Below are 19,279 nucleotides of genomic sequence, written 5' to 3'. Positions count from 1 at the left end.
ATGCTCAGCCAATTATAAATGCCCCATCAGGGAGCACTGCCTGGGATTGTGGCCTGGAGAGCTGGGGGGGGCGCTCAGGTCAGAGGTGAATGGAACCTCGGTCTGGTGGGTGGGGCCAGGTGGGCAGAGACTGCTGTTGCTGGGCAGGTAAGGAGCGATGTCTGCGGTGGGATGGCATGGGAAAGACTTTTCCAGTAACTGGCCTCTGCCCAGCACAGTGCCCCTGGTAAATGTTTACTGAATGAATGCTGTGGCTGGAGGGACGGGAAAAATGGGAGAATCAATGATCCACAATTCCCAGTGGGGCCAGGGCTTGAAGAAAGGGGAAATGGCTGGGCGCGGTGGCTCACGCCTGTAATCCCAGCACTTTGGGAGGCCGAGGTGGGTGGATCACGAGGTCAAGAGATTGAGACCATCCTGGTCAACATGGTGAAACCCCGTCTCTACTAAAAATAAAAAAAATTAGCTGGGCATGGTGGCGCGTGCCTGTAATCCCAGCTACTCAGGAGGCTGAGGCAGGAGAATTACCTGAACCCAGGAGGCGGAGGTTGTGGTGAGCCGAGATCGCGCCATTGCACTCCAGCCTGGGTAACAAGAGCGAAACTCCATCTCAAAAAAAAAAAAAGAAAGGGGAAATGGAGGGCCCCGCCTCTCCCCTCATCCTCAACAGCTCCACCCAGAGAAGGAGTACAAACAAGGGACCCAAGAACTGAGTCTGGTTGTTTATTGAATGCAAACTCATTCATAGAAAACAGAAATGCAACCACAGCATGGAGACATAAAACGGAGTTCTGAGAAAAGATCCAGGCCCACCTCCTTACCCAGCCCAAGCAGCGCTATAAAAAGAAGTTTGGGAGTGTAAAACATGTTCCCATCCCCAAGGCGGAGGCCCCACCTGAGCTCCCCCATCCTTGGCATCTGGAATGGACCAGGTGGGACCAAGGGCATCCAAAGACCAGGGTGGCCAGGGTGCCCAGAGCTGGGGCGACTCAGTGTAAACTCCAAGGTTTCATAGGTATGTGTGTGCGTGACTAACACAGAACTTGGCTGAAGACTGGACGGAAACTCAGAAGTCAGCCCTGGGTCCTAGAGCGAGGCTAGGACTGGGCACACAGAGGAAAACAGCACATCCCTTCCCAAAGCCCCTTTCTAAGGTAGGCACTGGGGCGCCCATGGCTGTGGAGGAGGCAGGATGGACTGAACTCTGTATCATCCCTCCTTTACCCCTGGACATTCTTGGGCAGTGTCAATGGCACTGAAAGGCCCCCAGCTGGGGCTTGGCAGGACTAAGGGCCTGGAAAGAAGAAAGGGAAGGGGTGAGTTGCTTCTCCCTCCAGTCCTGGTGCTGGCATCCATCTGGGGCTGATGGGACAAAGAGGTAACCTCTGAATTCAGCCTCTTGTATCAGAAGGCGGTTCTCAAATTGGGCCGACCGCATTACTGAAAAGCCAGCCTGAGCACAGGTCAGAGAAAAGAGGGTACTCACTGCCCCGGGCCCCTTGCAGGCCTTAGCACCAAAAGTCTGGCACCAGCTGGCCAACACCCAAAATCTCATACCCCATCCATCCTGGCTGACTGGAATGGGCAGTGATGGCAGCCAGGGACAGCCCCTAAGAGGACTGGGGCCCTGATACAGGACAGAGATTCAGGCCCCAGACTAGGCCCTACAACAGGAGTCTGGGAGGAAAAAGCAGCCTTAGGTCCCAGGCTGGAGTGTTGTGGGGAGGACGGGCAAAATGCAAGGCATGAAATGGGCAGGGTATCCTTTCCATCCTTCCTCTTGCAGAGGGACAAACGGAGAGCCAAAAGACGGGGGCCCGTGGAAGGCCCCAACACTGAGAAGAAAGCAGCAATTTGGCCAATGTCTCGGGTTCCAGGGGAGCAGGCCTCCTCCTTGGCAGAAGGCAGCTGCAAGGCTCCATGCCATCCCACGACGGTCGCAGGCCAAGCCTAGGCAAGACCCGGCTATCCTGCTGCCATCCAGTGCTGGGCAGCAGTGCTGGGACTCATTCCCACAGCACAACAGAGTGCCCGGTCTGTGCCATACAGGAGCTCAGGGCCCCTTGAGGTGAAGCGAAGGGCCCGGCTCCTGCTAGAAGACGTAGATCTTGTCCCGCCGCACAGTGTCCAGGTCATCATCCAGCGTCAGCAACACCTAAGAGGGTGAGCGCCAGATCAGCCGCAGAGAAGGAGGCAGCCGCCACCTCCACCACACCCACCCAGCTCGGCCGGGAGACCCACTTACCAGGAAGGACCCAAACATGGCGATGGAGGAGAGGAAGTGCCAGATGTCGTGGTCGTCGAAGAAGTTGAGGAGGATGCAGTCTCGGTTGTGCTCTCTCGACTCCGCAGGGGTTTTCTTGGGAGGCAACAAGAAAAAACTGCCAAATGACGCTGATCTGGCAGGGCCAGGCCACACCCATCTGCCGTCTTGCTCCTGGGCACCGTCTCCAGCCCCAGGCAGGACAGCAGCAATTCTGACCTGTCCCTCCTCCTTGTCCCCACCCCCTCCTGATCTAAGAAATGGCCTTTGGCCACCGGGCACTGTGGCTCACGCCTGTGATCCCAGCTCTTAGGGAGGCAGAGGTGGGAGGATAGCTTGAGCCCAGGAGTTCAAGACCTACCTGGGCAATAGAGCAAGACCCCGTTCTCCACAAAAAGGAAAAAAACAAAAAGACAAAAAAAAAAAAAATAAGCGTAACTCCCCTCAAATAAATGGCCTTTGGTTACAAACTTCTCCCTGAGTTCGCTGGCTTCTCTTCCCTTTTCCTTCACTCTTACCGTCCTTCCTTCTGATTCTCTTCCCTTGACCTAAAAGCACCAGGTTGCGACAGCCTTGAAGGCCTTCTCACTCCCTTCCCGGCCTTGGACTCCGCCCCTGCTCTAGTCTGTTTGCAGGCTCATTGTTTTTCCAAAGCACTACTGTCAGGTCACAACCCTGCTCCAGGACAGTAGCCATAACTTGTAGCACTCAAGGTCCTCCCTGCTCTACCCATAAGCTCTATCCCATAAACTCATTCAGGCTCCGTCTGTCTGTGCTACATGCTGAGGCCACACACATAACCAAGACCTGACCTGCCCTCAGGGAGCTCACAGTCAGCTTGGCTTCCAAATGAGTGCATTCACTGACCTCCAAATCTGCCCCTGTATCATTACTAAGGTCAGAGCAAGTCTGGGCCCTGGGGCTCTTCCCCATCTCCCAAAGCTTTTATAGCCCAGGAAGCTTTCCTGGACTCCTAACTCAGAGAGACCCCTCAGTCCTCTCCTCCTGCCTCGGCTTGCCTGTGCCCCCGTGCCCTTCCTTTCATGCATCACATTGTAAACAGCACTAACAGTCCTTCTAGCCCTCTTCAGCTAGTTTGTCTCTCAGAGACTCTGTCAGACTTAGTTTCCCAGAATTAAAGCCTGACACGTGGTAGGTACCCTATGAGGCAGAGAAGAGAGCCTAGCCTCTCTGGCTTCAAGCGCCAACTGCGCCACTCCCTGGCTATGTGCCCTGGAAAAGTCACTTGGCCTCTCTGAGCCTCAGCTGGCTCATAAGTAAAATGGAGCTATCTCCAGGCTGGAATGCTAGGAGGATTAACTGGGAAAGCAGCTATAAAAGTGCTGGCCTATGGTAGGTGTTCCCAAATGATGTTTGTTTAAAATGTTTTTTTAGACAGGGTCTGTCGTCCAGGCTAGAGTATAGTGGTGAGATCTCAGCTCACTGCAGCCTGGAACTCCTGCACAGGCTATCTTCCTGCCTCGGCTTCCAGGGTAGCTAGGACTACTGGTGCATGCCACCACACAGGCTAATTTTTGTATTTTTGTATTTTTTTTTTTTGTAGTGATGGGTTCTTGCTATATTGCCCAGGCTAGTCTTGAATGCCTCAAGCGATCCTCCTGCCTCAGGTTCCCAAAGTGGTGGAATTACAGGTATTAACCACCACGCCCAGCCCCATTTTAAAACAATGTTTAAAAAGAGGACTGGCCACTTGTCGGTTCACGAGGAGCCCATGAGTGAGTGCTCACCTGCCAGGTGCTGAGTCCCTGGAAGAAGAAGAAGAGTGCGAAGCCCCAGACCACGGAGGTGCAGACGATGCAGAGCAGAGGGATGAGCTTGATCCTCTCCCCGCTCCGGAGCTGGGAGGGGCCAGGCAGGGGCAGCAGTGTGAGGGCTCAGCCCATCCCACCCCGCTGTCCCACCCTTTCCCAGATTTCCTTTCCTCGTGGCCTCCCAGGCCTTCAGGACTGCTCCTTGAATTCATACCATTCCACACTACCACAGAGCTTAGCCTGCCCCCGCCCCGCTGGGCCTCCATGCATCCAAAACCCTGTGTTGGGACAGTGCACTGGCCCAGAGGCACTGATGGGGGCTCCAATCAGACTATATGGCAGGATGGTTCCTGGGGAAGCACCTGATCCTCAGAGGCTCACACCCTACCTCCCCTGAGCCCCTTCTGCACGGATATCCATCCATGGCAGTGGATAGGGGCCCTTACAACTGCAGCCTGAAATACCACCCATTTCAAGGGCCCTTGGAAGGGGCTCAAGTAAATGGCCTTTGGGCTGGAGTTGGCTCCCAGGGACCCATGCAAGAGGCTTTAGCCTCTCCCCTCCGCAATCAGCAAAGACGGGACAGAAAACTTCTCACTGCCCCTCTCTGCTGCCAGGCCCACCTCCCTCCCCAGAAAGCACAGCAGCTGACAGACAGGGCCCAGCTAGCCCCGCCCACCTTCATGATGATGTAGAAAGCGAAGTAAAGGAGCAGGTTGCAGATGCCAATGGCCAACAAGTAGGAGGCGAAATCATTGGGGCGCATGATGAGCCCGTAGGCAGCCCTGGCAAGAGGGAATAAGGCGGTGAAGCAGGAAGGCCAAGGGCAAGGAAGTGCTCTTCCTGCCCTGCCCTGCCATATTTTATTAAGATGTTGGTCTGCATTCAGAGGCCCACAGAAGATTCTAGACACCCAGATGCCAAGAGAGAGAAGAGAGGCCAAGACCTGTCTTCTTAGCCCCCATGTCTTATGCCCAACATTTGGAAGTTGTCCTCAGTCCCTGAGGCAGCCAGAGGCTGGCCAAGTCCCCAGCTCTTCACCCAGCCAGGCCACCACCTCCAACTGGACTCACAGTGACCAGTTGATGACGTTGCCCATGACCAGCAGCACCATGCGGTCCTGGAGAGAAGCAGGGACACAGGGACTAAGGGCAGGGGCAGGGAGGGAGGTGGAAGAAGGCCCAGCCAGCTGGTTCCCACCCCCACCAGCCCTGCCACTGCCCTCCATCCTCAGCCCAGCTCCCCTCCCCCATCAGAGGGAAGAAAGGTGAGGAGAATGGGGCAGGGGAGCCAGGCAGGTACCACGTAGAGTGGCCCACTGCACTGCCGGATGCAGTCTGTGTAGAGCACGTGGAGGATGCGACGGAAGATCCCCGAGTCTGCAAAGAGAAAGGAGTGGCACTGACAAGGCCCAGGGCACCCTCCTTTGCTGGACTCCTGGGATGTGGCAGCTGAGGAGCCCAGGTCTGATCTAATTCCCCACCCAGTGACTCCTCCAGGGCCCCCAAGAAGACAGAACCTGAGCGTCTCCATGTGTCCAAGTTCCCGAGGCGCCCCAGACCCCTCCCCCAGGCCCTGCCTGGAGTGTGCCCTCACCCAGTTTCCAGCGGCCCATGTAATAGAGCTGCGTGCTGAGGAGCAGGGTGGCGATGATGTGGATGATGGAGAAGATGATCCAGAACGCCGTGTTCCCTTTGCCAAAGACCTGTTGGGAGGCCACCCAGGGCAGCAGTGAGGGCGCAGAGGGAAGTGGCTCGTACAGCACACCCTTCCTGGGGCTCGCTGCTCAGCCAGGCTGGGATTCAGAGAGGGGGCCCTGGAAGGCATCTCAGGGGAGGAGAAGGAATCTCTCCTGCAGGAGGTGGCGGAGGGTATCCACCATGTGTGTGAATGCGCGTGCACCTTTCCTATCATACGGGCTGAGCAGAGCAGGTCAGACCCTCACCACGCCCAACACGGAGAAGAAGATGACGATGGCCAGACAGGCGTAGGCACTGTAGGCACTAGCGTTGATGTCCGGGTGCCGCTTCTGGTAGAGCTTCAGCATGCAGAGTCCAGCGATCATGTACATGAATGATGTGTCTAGGGTGGGGAACATGGAGGGGAGCTGCAGAAATGGCCACCAAGCCCCAGCAGAGAACTCCTGGCCCCAACAATCCCAGAGGAAGAGAAGGCCCTGGTGCCTTGCCATGGCCACGGAGCGAGTCGGTGGCAGGGTGGCATTTGATTTCCAGTTCTGTAGTTGTCCCTGCCACAACACACTGCCACCCCACTGGCCATCACCCAGAGTCTGACATCTCTTGAAGACAGGGACAACTTGGTCTGAGTCTCTTAGTCTGTGAGTGCCCTGAGATCAGGGACCTCTTCTTTTTTTTTTTGAGATGGAGTCTCACTCTGTCACCTAGGCTGGAGTGCAGAGGCATGATCTTGGCTCACTGCAACCTCTGCCTCCTGGGCTCAACCAATTCTCTTGCCTCAGCCTCCCGAGTAGCTGGGATTACAGACGTGCACCACCACACCAAGCTAATTTTTGCATTTTTAGTACAGATGGGATTTCACCATGTTGGCCAGGCTGGTCTTGAACTACTGACCTCAGGCGATCCCCCCACCTCGGCCTCCCAAAGTGCTGGGATTACAGGCGTGAGCCCCGTGCCCAGCACAGGGACCCTTTCTTAATTATCCTGTTTTCTTCAGTGCTGCACACGCCTTTACACAGGAAGAGCTTGACAGACGAATGAAGTAGCATCTAGGTGCCCACTTCCCATAGGCTAGAATGTGTGCACACTCAGGCATGCCAGCCTTGGAGTTTCCTACAGGGCTATCTTGGGGATCTCTGTGGGTGACTTGGGGATGGTGAAGGACTCAGGCAGGTCCCTGCTGGAGGTTGAGCCAGAAAAGAAGGAGGCCCCACTCACCAAACTGGAAATTGGTATAGTTAGGGCACACGTGATAGCAAGCACTGAGCAGCCCCTCCATCATCAGGGCTGTGCCCATGGCGTAGAACAGCCCAAAGTGTTTGGGGATCCCACATTCCTGTTGGGGAGAGAGAGAAGGGAGGGGAGGGAGGAAGTGAGGTAGGGTCCCAAAAGAGGGACCCTGCGAGGAGTGGAAGAGGAAAAGGGGTGGGGTGTGTGTCGAATGTGTGTGTGCAGGGGTGGGCCAGCCTAGGCAAGCTAGGCAAGGAAGGGCCAGCCAGGGTGGGGTGGGCTGGGCTGGATAGGGTAGGCCAGACAGGGCTGGGGAGGGCAGGGCCAAGCCTGCCCAAAAGGGCGTCCTGGAGCCAAGGCCTGGGGCCTGCGCCGGAGCTGAGGTCGCAGGCAGGCAGGTGCTCCCTCACCAGGGCATAGAGGTCGTTGCGCAGCAGGGCCCGGTTGTGGTTGATCTCCCGCTGCAGGATGATGAGCAGGAAGAGCAGCCCCAGCAGGATGTACCCCAGGTTGCTGAGGATGTTGTTGAAGGCGCTAGAAGGGGCAGCACAAGGCGGACTGCTTGGGCCTCACACCCAGGCCTCTTCCCCAGCCCAGGCAGGCGCTGCAAAGCCCAACTTCTGCCCTGGTTCACCCTTGGCCTGGAGAAGGGACCTCCCCGCATGACTCCCACCTGAGGTTGCCCAGTGGGTGGGCGCAGAGGAAGTTGTAGTAGCAGATGTCCTGATTCCCTGTAACATTCACCACCTGTAGCAGGAGCCGGGGCAGGGAGCAGGCCTGTTGTCACACCCAACTCAGCCCATGTTCCGCCACCCAGGCCCCTTTGGCTAAAAAGAGCAAGCGCCGCCATAGCTAGCAGGTGTGAACACACAGCACCCCAGGCATGCACTCCTTCTGAGAACAGGGATGCCAAGCAGCACAGTCACCATCCCCCCTCATTAGGTGTGGCTGAAAACCCTGAGGCATGACCGTGATGGAAGTTCTCACCCAACGGGACAGAGAAAAGGGAAGGGAAACTGATACTTACAAAGTACCAGGGCTTTTGTTTCCTAATCCCCACAACAACCCAGGGAGGGACTATCTTTAGTGCGGGCCACTCCCATTTTGCAGATGAAGAAACTGACACGGGGTAGGGGCGGTTAACTGATTTGCTGCGAGTCACTTAGCTGGGAAGGCAGAGCTGGGATCTGAACCCAGGTCCTATGACCTAAGACCAGAGCCCCAGGCTGGGAGGCTCTGCACTTTGGGGCAGTGTTCCAGGCTGTGGCAAAGGTGAGCCTGCCCTGCCCTCTCACCGTCTGGTAGGTGATCACCAGCTGAACCACGGGAAGGGCATAGAAGACGGCAATGGTGGCAATGTTCCTGCGGAGCGGGAGGGCGGCAGTGAGGTGGGCAGCACCCAGGCTGCCACGCACCCACCAAAAGCAGAGCCCCAGCCGCTCGGCCTGCTCACCAGAAGTAGATCTGGTACTTTTTCCGCAGAACACGCTTGTCCTTCCGTGCCAGGTCAGCCACATAGAGGTATTGCTGGGGAGAAGCTGCAATCAGCCCCACTTACTGCTGCTCAGGAGAAGTCCCCTCCCCCAGATTAGAGGTGGACAAGAGGGGCCTCCCTCAGACAGGGCTGAATTCAGGTGGGCAGAGTTCAAGGCCATCCCACTGCTGCAGCTGCTTAGACCAGGAGGGTTTGGACAATCAGGCCAGAAGGGGTTGGAGGTTAAGTTTCCCTGGCATCTGCCCTGCCCAGCTGAGCTCCTTCCTTCTGCTTCCCTAAATGCCATATCAGTGGGAACATGCTGGGGCTGGAACACAGAATGTCCCTTTCTCGGGAAATGCCTGACTGGGCCAGACCCATGGGTCAGACCTTGGTGCGAATGACGTTCTTGTCTGAGTCGATGTCGGTCAGTGTGTCATAATCGTCCTCCTCCACAGAGCTCATGGAGTCCACCCGTGGCCGAGTACCCACGGGTTCAAAGGAGCGGCCTGGGAAGAGAGGGATGGAGGGGTTGCACTGGTGGCCACAAAACCCATAGTGGCCCTCGCCCATCTGAGGCAATTATAAAAATTATTAGGCGTTAGGGAAGAGGTAAATTGAGGGCAGGGGCTCAGAGTTGGGGTGGATGTGGGCTCAGAAGCTGGGAGGAGACCTCAGGTGCTCCTAAGTCCTGGGGGAGGAAGGTAGACTCTAGAAGAGGCCAGCAAACAGGGGCCACTCTAGCTGTGCTCTGCTCCTGGCACCCCTCATGGGCTAGGGCTTCCCAGGCCAGGACACTGAGCAGACCCTAGGCCCAGGACCCAAGCAGCAGGATTGAACTCCGCAAGTCACGTTGATCAGCGGTGCCTAGTCCTGTGAATTCTGAGAAGACACTGCCTTGGCTGCCACTGGGTTAAAGACCCAGTGGGCCTGGGGTGCAGAAAGGGCATCTCTCCTTTATCCAGAGGCCAGAATGTGACCCCTATGCCTGTGAGCCCTCCCCTGGCAGGCCAGGGAGTGAGGGCACTGTCAAGGCAGATGGTAAACTAGAACGTCCAGTCTCGGGGGAGCTGAGGCACCAGCCCCCCAGCCAAAGGAGTCTGTGCCCTGCTGCTATCTCAGAAGACACAAGAGCGGGCAATTACTGGAATTACATGGGGAAGCCATGCACATAGAATCTTTCTGGCCCCAGAGCTGGCAGTCAACCAGAGCCAGCAGGCACTGATTGGCAAAGCAGCCCTCCCCACATCTACCCATGGCAATGTACAGCTGCCGCATCTGGCCAGAGGGGAGGCGCCGCTTGAACTGGTCGTGCCCTTCAAAGGAAAGGGAAAGTTACCAGGGAACTGGGGCCAAGGAGGAGGGGATGAGGGAAGAGAGGGGTTAGGAAAACAGCAGGCCCTTCCCCGGTTCCAGCACCTGGCAGAAGAGGCAACCGCCCACCATGACGTTTTACCATGCCAACGCCAGCCTGCACCACACAGCCCCTCCCAGCCTGGCCCACTCACCCTGGTAACCATAAGAGAGGTCCCCGGTGCCAGTGCTGTCAACGAGACCATCGGTGGATCCAGAACCATTCTCTGCAAGTAACGATCAGTGGTAAGGCAGGAAGGAGAGGCTGCAGGGAAAGGGGCTCTGAGCATCTGCAGAAGGGGTGGGGGCTGGAGGAGATGGCTCCCACTTCACCGCCTCGGAGGTGGTGGCCTAAGGCGACCAGGTTGTACCCCAGCAAGCCTGGCCCTGGCTGTGACACATACCAAAGGAGCCATAGTTGTAACCCTCATAGGGGGAGCTGCCAGGAAAAGAATCTGCCAGGACTCGAGGGTGACCTGCAAAGAGAAGTCAAGGTCCGTTAGCACTGGACGAAGAGAGAGGCCTAGAGCCAAGAAGAACAAAGATGATCCAGAGTAGACAGCCACAGGGAGGCCATGCCAGCAGCCAAGCAGCAGCCCCTATCCAGGCAAACACGCCCCACTGCCACCCCCTACCATCCACCTCAGCCCCCTGCCTGCCTCTCCCATGGAAACAGCGCCACCCTTTGTCTTCCCTCAAGAGACAGGATGCTCAAGAACCGGCACATCTAAGGTCCCAGCAGCAAGGACAACATCTGGCCTGCCCTCCAGACAGCCCTGTGCTCCACCTCCCTTCCCCGCTCTAGACTCCAGCTCCTCTGACCACAGCACCTGGAGCTTACCAAGGAGAGAAGCTAAGAGAGAAGGTCCCACGCAGAAGGAAAGAAAGAGAGGGAAGGGTGGAAGAGAGAGAAGGAAAGGTTAATAATCCCAGAGACCATGGGCCGCACTGCCCAAGGCCAACAGGCAGCGCCGCTAGACATGGAATAAACCAAGCGACAGCCTCAGCCTGAGACGGGCCTGTTAGGGCTGCACGGACATCATATTCCAGCCTCACTCCCATCTGTGGAGTGTTACCCCAGTCTGAATATCCAGAAGCCCCCACCCCTTCCTCCTCCAAACCCTAGGGAACCATCCACCACTGCCCCCCAAAACACAAAGCACATTGTGCCCACCCCACCCAGGCCCCCTGGAGGTACCGCTTTCTGGGCAGGCTCGGTCAATCGCCACCAGCAGGGTCTTCTTCTTCTGCCTGCATGGACAGAACACACAGGCCACCCAGATGGGACAGGACAAGGATCCCTCTGTGCGGGGCTGGCTTTCCTTCTACCTCTCCACCCCATTCTCATCCCTATGACCCTGTCCTCCACCCTTGGTCCCAGGGTTCCTCACAGGCTGGGGAGCAATACGGGGTGTCCCTGCTTGGGAAGAAGGTTGAGGGGAGGGGATGGTTTCTAGAGAGACGTATGGGTCACAGATTCTAACAGCCCACCATCGTCTGCTGCGGATGGTACAGATTACCCTAGGCTGGCTGAGATCCTGCTAAGCGATCTCCCCCACGCACCTGCCCAACCCACCCAGGTCACGGGCGGGCCCAGCAGTTCTACTGTACCTCCAGTTCTCCCAGCAGGCCAGGAGGACAGTCAGCAGGTAAAAGGAGAGAAATATGCCCAGGCAAAAGAGCATCCCACTGACGTAAGCCTCAGCTTCCAGGAGAAAACAGGAAGGTGACAAGTCAAAATCTTCCACCGCCTCCCATCATGGCCCCCAAAGGCCCTTGTGTCCTTCTCTGCCTAGCCCAACCTCTCACCCCTCTCCCCTCGAATCTAAGGCTCTGCCCAGCCAGCATGAACAACTGGCAGTTCCTCTAACACGCCAAACTCTGACATACTCCTAGTTTTGCTCATGTTGCTCCCTGTGCTAGAACTTTCTCTTCTACATCTTTTTTTTTTTTTTGAGATGGGGTCTTACTCTGTTACCCATGCTGGAGTACAGTGGCACGATTATAGCTCACTGTAGCCTCGAACTCTTGGGCTCCATCCTCCCACCTCAGCCTCCTGAGTAGCTGGGACTACAGATGTGTGCCACCACGCCTGGCTCATTAAAAAAATTTTTTTTTAGAGGAGGGATCTTGCTCAGGCTGGTCTTGAATTCCTGGCTTCAAACAATTCCCTGCCTCAGCCTTCCAAAGTGATGGGATTAGAGGCGTGAGCCACCATGCCTGGCCTCTCAAAAACTCCACCTTGACTTCACCCTCCAACCACAGGTCAGGGACTGTCCTTTAGGAAGCCTTCTCTGTCCTACATTTCCACAGTGACCTGTCCTTTGCTCACCACAGCTCTTAACTGCCTCCTGTCCCTCTAGACAGGACCCCACCCCTCCAAGGACTGCCACCCTAGCACACCACCTGGCATATAGGAAGTGCTCTATAAATATCTGCTGAATAAATAATTCATATAAGTGAGGCACCCTCTGGCCAGGCACAGTGGCCCATGCCTGTAATCCCAGCAGTTTGGGAGGCCGAGGCAGGCAGATCATCTGAGGTCAAGAGTTCAAGACCAGCTTGGGCCAACATGGTGAAATCCCATCTCTACTAAAAATACAAAAATTATCTGGGCGTGGTGGAGGGTGCCTGTAATTCCAGCTACTCAGGAGAATCACTTGAATCCAGGAAGCAGAGGTTGCAGTGAGTTGAGATCTTGCCACTACACTCCAGCCTGGGCGACAGAGCAAGACTCCATCTCAAAAAAAAAAAAAAAGAGTGAGAGAGGCACCTTCTTTCCTCTCCTATCACAGTCCTGTAGGGCTCCATTTAATCATATAGTAAATATTTATTGAGCACTGAGTAGGGACCCAGTACTGGTACTTTCCTGCTAATTTTGTGCTAGCCCTCATAACTTAGTGAGATTAATTGGACAAACTTTACTCCCTCTGTTATAGAGACAGGGAAACTGAGACTCAATCAGGTTACACTGCTGATAAGTGGCAGAGAGTGAACTGGACCTCAGTTCTTTCATCTTTAATCACGAACTCTTTGTTCCACAATACACTGGAACTCACCTCCCTGCCCTTCTCATCTAGAAGCCTGCCAAGAACACTCTCCCTTCCTACCCGCCAGCACATCTGCATCCTCCTCACCCGCTTCGGGGCAAACCCTACATCCCAGGTCTGAAAGGAGTAGCCAGCGAGGCTTGTCCATCCCCACTCAGCCACCCACACTCACACGTGACTGCTTGAGATACGAGCACTGACAGGGTTTTCTGGCGGTGCCCTTGATCAACCGGTTCATCTGGAAGTAAAATGTCAAAGTGGCAAAGTGGCTGCCTGGAGCTTGGCTAGAGTCAGTGGGACCAGGCCTTAGAGAGACTGGAGCCAAAAGCCCATGTCCTGTGAGGTCCACCAATCAGCCACGCAGGCTCTTCTTGCTCCCAGAAAGCAACCAAGCCCGCCCCATCCTTAGCCAGGCCCAGGGCACAAAATGTACCTTCCACAAAGGGGTAGAAAGGCAAGGAGCCCCCACAGGCTTGGTCTTCAGTCTTCACCACCACCACCACATAAAAGCTGTTGCTGGGGAAGTCTTTGCGCTGTAGGATGATGATGATAAATATCATCATCCCCATCACCATCATCATCATCATTCTTTTCTGAATACTTATTCTGGTGCCAGACATTATGCTAAAACACTTTATAGGTATTATTTTACTCAATCCTCACAAAGATTCTTTTTTTTTTCTCTTTGAGACAGAGTTTCACTCTTTTTGCCCAGGCTGGAGTGCAACGTTGTTATCCCGGCTCACTGCAACCTTTGCCTCCCAGGTTCAAGTGATTCTCCTGCCTCAGCCTCCCGAGTAGCTGAGATTACAGGCTTGTGCCGCCATGCTCAGCTAATTTTTGTCTTTTTAGTAGAGATGGGGTTTCACCGTGTTGGCCAGGCTGGCTTTGAAGTCCTGACCTCAGGTGATCTGCCCGCCTCAGCCTCCCAGTGTGCCAGGATTACAGGCATGAGCCACCACACCCGGCCCTCTTATTATTACAATGAATGAATTGGCATGACAGCCAGAAGTGGGTACTCTACTCTTTCCCATCCCCAAAAGCAACTGGCATTATGGTTCAACTCTCATAAATCAGAGGACTCAAAGTAACAGGAACTAGAAGGCCAAAGACTCAGTCTTGTGTAAGTTAGGAATGGGCAGAGGAAAAAGAGCTTGAGTTTGGAAAGTCACACGGCTCATCACCCAGCCACACCTCCCATGTGGCCACGTGCATTTCCTACCTGCACGGTGATGGCTGCCTTCTTGGTCATGGTCTGGTACATGCCGATGAAGGCTACGTTGTTGTCCAGGTCATAGACAGGGCACTGCAGAGGGGCGGGAGAGGCAGATGGATGGGAACCTGGCCTGCCCCTCTCTTTAGCAGCCCTGCTGCCTGCTGGGGAAGAGCAAAAGGGCAGGCAACTCACCAGCACATCCTGGATAGAGATGACCGAGCAGGGGAAGGCCTTGTTGGAGGTCACCTTGACAATCACCGAGTCCACGCCTTCGGGGAACTCATACTTGAAGTACTGAGGGTGCAGGGAGGGGAGAGCCCCATCTCATGAGGATGCTCTCTTGGCCCCTCTAGAAGGGAACAGTCCCCTATAAGCGAGGACTCAGAATCCTCTGAGTGGTGGGCAGTGGAGACTCTGGGGAGACGGGCCTTGACCGTAGCAGCCCCCTTCTCTGTATACCGTTCCCTTCAACCTCAGCAGGGGACTCGGGAATGCCTGAGAGGCAACCAGACCCTCTGTCTCTGCACTGTCCCATGCTGTCTGTCCCCCACCATGTCAGGGCCAGAGCCCCTGTTTCCAGAGAGCCCTCCATGGAGAATCAAGCCAATTCAAAAGTCCAAGCAAAGACTGCTGACCACTCCTATTCTCATATTCAAGCTCCCCCATTTCTCCTCTCGAGTAGTCAACAGGGAGATGTTACCTGGGGCTGAGCTGCTGTGGTGTTGAAGCTGAACTGCTCCCCGGTCCTGCAGGGCAGAGAAGAGCCCCCCACAGTCATTCCCAGAGCCTGGGGAAGAACCAGCCCTCGTGGTCCCCGCGCTCTACCTCGCAGACCTGAGCACAAAATCGTCCATGCGGCTGACCCGGAGCTGGTATGTGGTGTTGACCAGTGATAGGGTGGACACATCCACGTAGAAGAACTGAATCTCCGACTCATTCTTGGTGGGGGGCTGACACAGGGTTCGTTCTACTTTTTGGTAGAGGTACTTGCGCTGAAACCTGTGGCCCGAAGCAGAGAGACAGGACATGAGAACTGTCCCAGCCAGCTTGCCCCTCCAGAGGAGCAAGGCCCCAGCATTACCCCGACCAAAGCACTGGGGGCAGATCCTGGCCTGCCATAGCAACAAAACCACTCCCGTTCTGAAAAAAATCAGATGCCCCATTCTCAACTCTACTGCTTCCCAATAAATGGCAGTCATAAAGAGACAGCAAGAGACCCGGGCATGAGACCACACAGCCAGGTTGCAAGAATTCTCCCAATCTCAGCTCTGCCTGGGGTCTAGACTTCCCACACTAGCTGTGTCTATTTCAACTCAGGACTAACAGCTGGGGAAGAAACCAAAGAGAAGTCAGGGTGAAGTGGATTCTTCACAGTGGACACCACCTCCCTGTGAGGTGCACAAGCTCCCAGCTGGCAGACTTGGCCCTCGTGCTGCTGACCAGCCTCCCAGCCCAGGGAAAGGGGAGGAGAAATGGGGGGCTGCTCCTGGTTGAGGTTCCAGGCAAGGACTGGCCCAAGCCTAGGCCACCCCCCTTCCCTGATGCCCAGATCCTACTCACATCCCTCGCAGGATTAGGGGCACCTGGAAGGACACCACAGCCTCCTTCTGGCGGACCACAAACAGCAAAGGCGCCCCCTTCTGCTTGTTCAGGACGTTCACAGACACACGCACGCCCTCTGTCTGCAGAACGACATGGAAACGCCTCTCAAGCCTCTGCCACCAGGGACACGTGGCTTCAGAGCTCCAGAGACTTTGAGCCCTGCCCTCCCTCATGCCTGCCACTTTGGTCTTTCTCCATCTTGGTCAGGAGTCATCTCTGTCCTGTCCTCTGCCAGAACAAGCCCCGGACTCCAGGAGGGACCTGTGCTGAGCGCGGCTCCTGGCCAGCAGACATGTGCAGGGCAGCAGGACCCAAGCAACCACAGGGTCTCACCCCCTGCCAGGAAACACGGTGGAGGCCTTGGAAGTCTCCAGGATACCCCATTCCTATTCATGTGCATAGGATGCACAGGCCTGCACACACAAAGACACAGGCGAGCAAGAAGTGCTCCTCAACCTTCTTCCTTGTAAGCCAGGAAGCCAGCAGGAAGCTCTAATTTAACAACTAACCTGGGGCCAGAGTCCAGAAAGGATGAGAAGGGGAAGGTATTGAAGGCCATGTTGTACCCTTAGCTCCCACCAAGGGACAGGGCTGTGGAGAAGTCAGTTTACTTCTCTGAGCCTCAACTTCTCCCTCTATAAAATGACACTCAGTTCGGTGCAATGGCTCACCCCTGTAATCTCAGCACTTCAGGCGGCTGAGACAGGCAGATCACCTGAGGTCAGGAGTTCGAGACCAGCCTGGTCAACATGGTGAACCCCCAACTCTACTAAAAATACAAAAATTAGCTAGGTGTGGAGGCAGGCACCTGAAATCCCAACTACTTGGGCGATGAGGCACAAGAATCGCTTGAACCTGGGAGGCAGAGGTTGCTGTGAGCTGAGATCACGCCACTGCACTCCAGCCTGGGTAACAGAGTGAGACTAGGTCTCAAAAAAATAAAAAATTAAAAAAAAAAAAGATAAACTGACACCCTTGGAGCTAGGAAGGAACATATATAGAACAACAGGAGCTTAAATGAAAAAATAAAACTAAATCGATCTTGGAATACCTGTTATTGGGCTGCTGACACCCAAACCCTAGGGCAGCATTTCCCAAAAGGTAAAAACCACAGCTCTCCAGTGCCTTCAGATATGGGAAAAAAGGAAGAGAGGACTTTAAGCAGAAGGAGATCAAACTTCAGAGAACCAGGCACTGGGGGCAGATAGCAACCAAACCACTCCCTGTTCCGAAAAAAAATCAGATGCCCCATTCTCAACTCCATTGCTTCCCAGGAAACGGTAGTCATGGAGAGAGAGCAAGAGACCCGGGCATAAGACCACACAGTCAGGTTGCAAAAATTCTCCCAATCTCAGTTCTGCCTGGGGTCTAGGCTTCCCACACTAGCTGTGTCTATTTCAACTCAGGGACTCACGGCTGGGGAAGAAACCAAAGAGAAGTCAGGGTGAAGTGGATTCTTCACAGTGGACAAATTCCCCTTCTCTTCGCACCCAACTTGCAGTTGGCCTTATAAAGCTCTGTCACCCTCAACTTACAAGGCCAGCTGGCTCTGGCAGGAAGAGGGCTGGGGAGCCCTGCCTTCATCTCCCTGGGGAGTCTGAGCAGCAACTTGCCAGGACAGAGCCTTTCAGTTCTGGGCCAGTCTCATTCCCCTGAGGTTTTCTGGACAAGCCCAGTAGTAAGCCTGTTTCCTTCCCACCCAGACCCCACAGAGCTGTCAGATTCTGGGGTTTAGGGTAGAGAGAAGCCAGGTGTGCTCAGGCCACAATTGTGGTGGAAGAATGGGGGTGGAAGAGAAGATGGGAATGAGCCAACTTCAAAAACTGCCCAGTTGGAGCTTCAGAGAAACACTGGTGGCAAAGGAAGGAGGACTGGTCAAGAGGCTCCAGTGTGGTTCTGGGAACTGGGAACCCAGCAGGGCGGCTCATTCGTGGGGCCTCCCAAAAGGGTAGCAGAGCGGCAGAATCGCCTAGCCCTCGTCGGCTCCCCAACTCGCCCCTGGCCCCCCAGCCCCCAGCCCTCACCCGGTTGCGGGTCACAGTATGGTTGAAGGTGTAGATGTTGACCAGCTCGCTGTTGACCTCATCCACGTAGATGCGCTCAAACTCGGCGTCTTTCTGCGAGACGTTCTTGGGCCCCAGAACCCCCAGATGGCTCTCGACCGAGGCCACCAAGAGCACCAAGAAGGGCAAGCCCAGAGCGAACATGGCCCCGGCAGGACGGCAGTGGCAGAGGTGGCGGCGGCGGCGGCGACAGGCGACAGGACACCTCCGGGACGGGTTGCGGCTGCGGCCGCAGCTTCCAGCATCTCACCAGGACCAGAACTTTAACCCCGGCCTGAGATTAGGAAATGTCCCCTCCCCAGAGCCGCAGAGAGGCTCCCAGGGTCCCCGCAGGAAAGGGGGCAGCCGGGAGAGTGGGGGTAGGGAGGGGATGCGGGCTCCGGGCAGGGGTCCCAGCTCGCGAGGGGCAGAGTACGACCTGAGACCCTGGAGCTCCGGGCCAGGGCCGTGAGAACGAGGGCGGCTGGTTGCCGGGAGCTGGGAGACGCCGAGAAAGGGGAGGGAGGAAGAGCAGGCGGCTGGGGCTGGCGGCAGAGGGAAGCGAATCGCAGGGTGAGGGGCGTGATAGGTGGTAGCGACCCGACGCCTTGCGGGGTTTTCCGGGGTGCGGGCCCTTTAAGGGCGGGCGGACGCGCGGGCCCCGACGCACAGAACACTGGAAAGTGAGCTGCGCCGCGGGGTGGTAAACAGCAGGGCTGCTGGCCCGCCCGCTGACGTCAGGGAAAACTGACACAGATTTAAAGGACCAGGTCCCGCATTTGCCTTTAAAAGGGGCTGCAGCTGTGTAGCTGGAGGGGCAAGCCTGCAATGCCTCCTTCAAGTCTTACCCAACTCTCTCCCGTTATTCTGACCATCTCTGAAACTCATGTTGGAATAAGCAGATGTTTCTGTTAAGGATCTCCAAGTGTTGGGTTTTTGTTAAACAACTCTTTCCTTTGCTCAAACATAAGGATTTCACCCCCTCACCACCACCTTTACAACTAACATCGACCATCCCTGGACCATTTTTTCTCTGGGGAATCTTAAAAAATGAAGAACTCAAAGGAATAGGAAACAGGACGGTGGCCCTGCTGGCGGAGGGGAAACGGAGGCAACACTGCAGGAGGAACCCCCATGCCTCTTCCACCCCTCTGGAGGGGCCACACAGCTGCAGGGACAGCCTTCCAAGCTTTTCAAGCTTGCGGTGCTGTTTCCCCTCTTCTCTCAGAGGCAGTTACAAAGCTCATTGAAAGATACTGACCTTCAGTGTAAATTGGTGAAAACTTTTGTACAAAATATTTTGGCACTGTTTCAAGAAACTTAAAGAGCTGTATGTCCTTTGATTCAGTAATTCCACTTCTGGACTCTATCCTAAGGAAACAGGAAGCATAGATAAAAATATGTGGGCAGCTACGCTTATCACTGTTATATTTATAATATAAAGCAAAAAGGCAATGACTTGGATGTCCATAATGAGGGATTGTTAAATGCACTATCATGAAGACATCAAAAATGATGCTAAGACTTCAAAGGACAGGTAAGTAGAGAATTCAGGATGTGACACTAAATAGACAGTATAT

The 19,279-nt window shown here is 55.3% G+C and overlaps 1 protein-coding gene across 2 annotated transcripts; it reads right to left on the bottom strand.

The window, feature by feature from the left end:
- Positions 1–709: 709 nt before the first annotated feature.
- Positions 710–18,351, bottom strand: SIDT2 (SID1 transmembrane family member 2). Of its 2 annotated transcripts, XM_021671168.2 has the most exons (27): positions 17,682–18,351; positions 15,616–15,737; positions 14,890–15,054; positions 14,756–14,801; positions 14,248–14,349; positions 14,062–14,145; positions 13,273–13,372; positions 13,012–13,077; positions 11,401–11,494; positions 10,988–11,040; positions 10,194–10,265; positions 9,945–10,016; positions 9,690–9,752; positions 8,827–8,945; positions 8,416–8,489; positions 8,258–8,324; positions 7,636–7,709; positions 7,373–7,496; positions 6,951–7,068; positions 5,981–6,117; positions 5,632–5,740; positions 5,338–5,414; positions 5,109–5,155; positions 4,715–4,820; positions 4,012–4,122; positions 2,246–2,359; positions 710–2,155 (listed from the first exon to the last, which is right to left on the bottom strand). In XM_021671168.2, exons 1-27 carry the CDS (start codon positions 17,862–17,864, stop codon positions 2,093–2,095), a joined length of 2,562 nt encoding a protein of 853 aa, XP_021526843.1. In that variant the 5' UTR covers positions 17,865–18,351; the 3' UTR covers positions 710–2,092. The 2 variants fall into 2 exon arrangements, with proteins under 2 accessions (XP_021526843.1, XP_012325858.1); XM_012470435.2 differs by lacking the exon at positions 9,690–9,752 and having other exon boundaries at positions 17,682–18,349.
- Between the last annotated feature and the right edge of the window lie 928 nt (positions 18,352–19,279).

This window comes from Aotus nancymaae, unplaced genomic scaffold (genome assembly GCF_030222135.1).
Source record: "Aotus nancymaae isolate 86718 unplaced genomic scaffold, 86718_ANA_hifiasm-v0.15.2.pri h1tg000012l, whole genome shotgun sequence".
In the NCBI taxonomy this organism is placed as follows: domain Eukaryota; kingdom Metazoa; phylum Chordata; class Mammalia; order Primates; family Aotidae; genus Aotus; species Aotus nancymaae.
The sequence above is the reverse complement of the archived record's forward strand: the minus strand, read 5'-3'. Positions and strand labels throughout refer to the sequence as shown.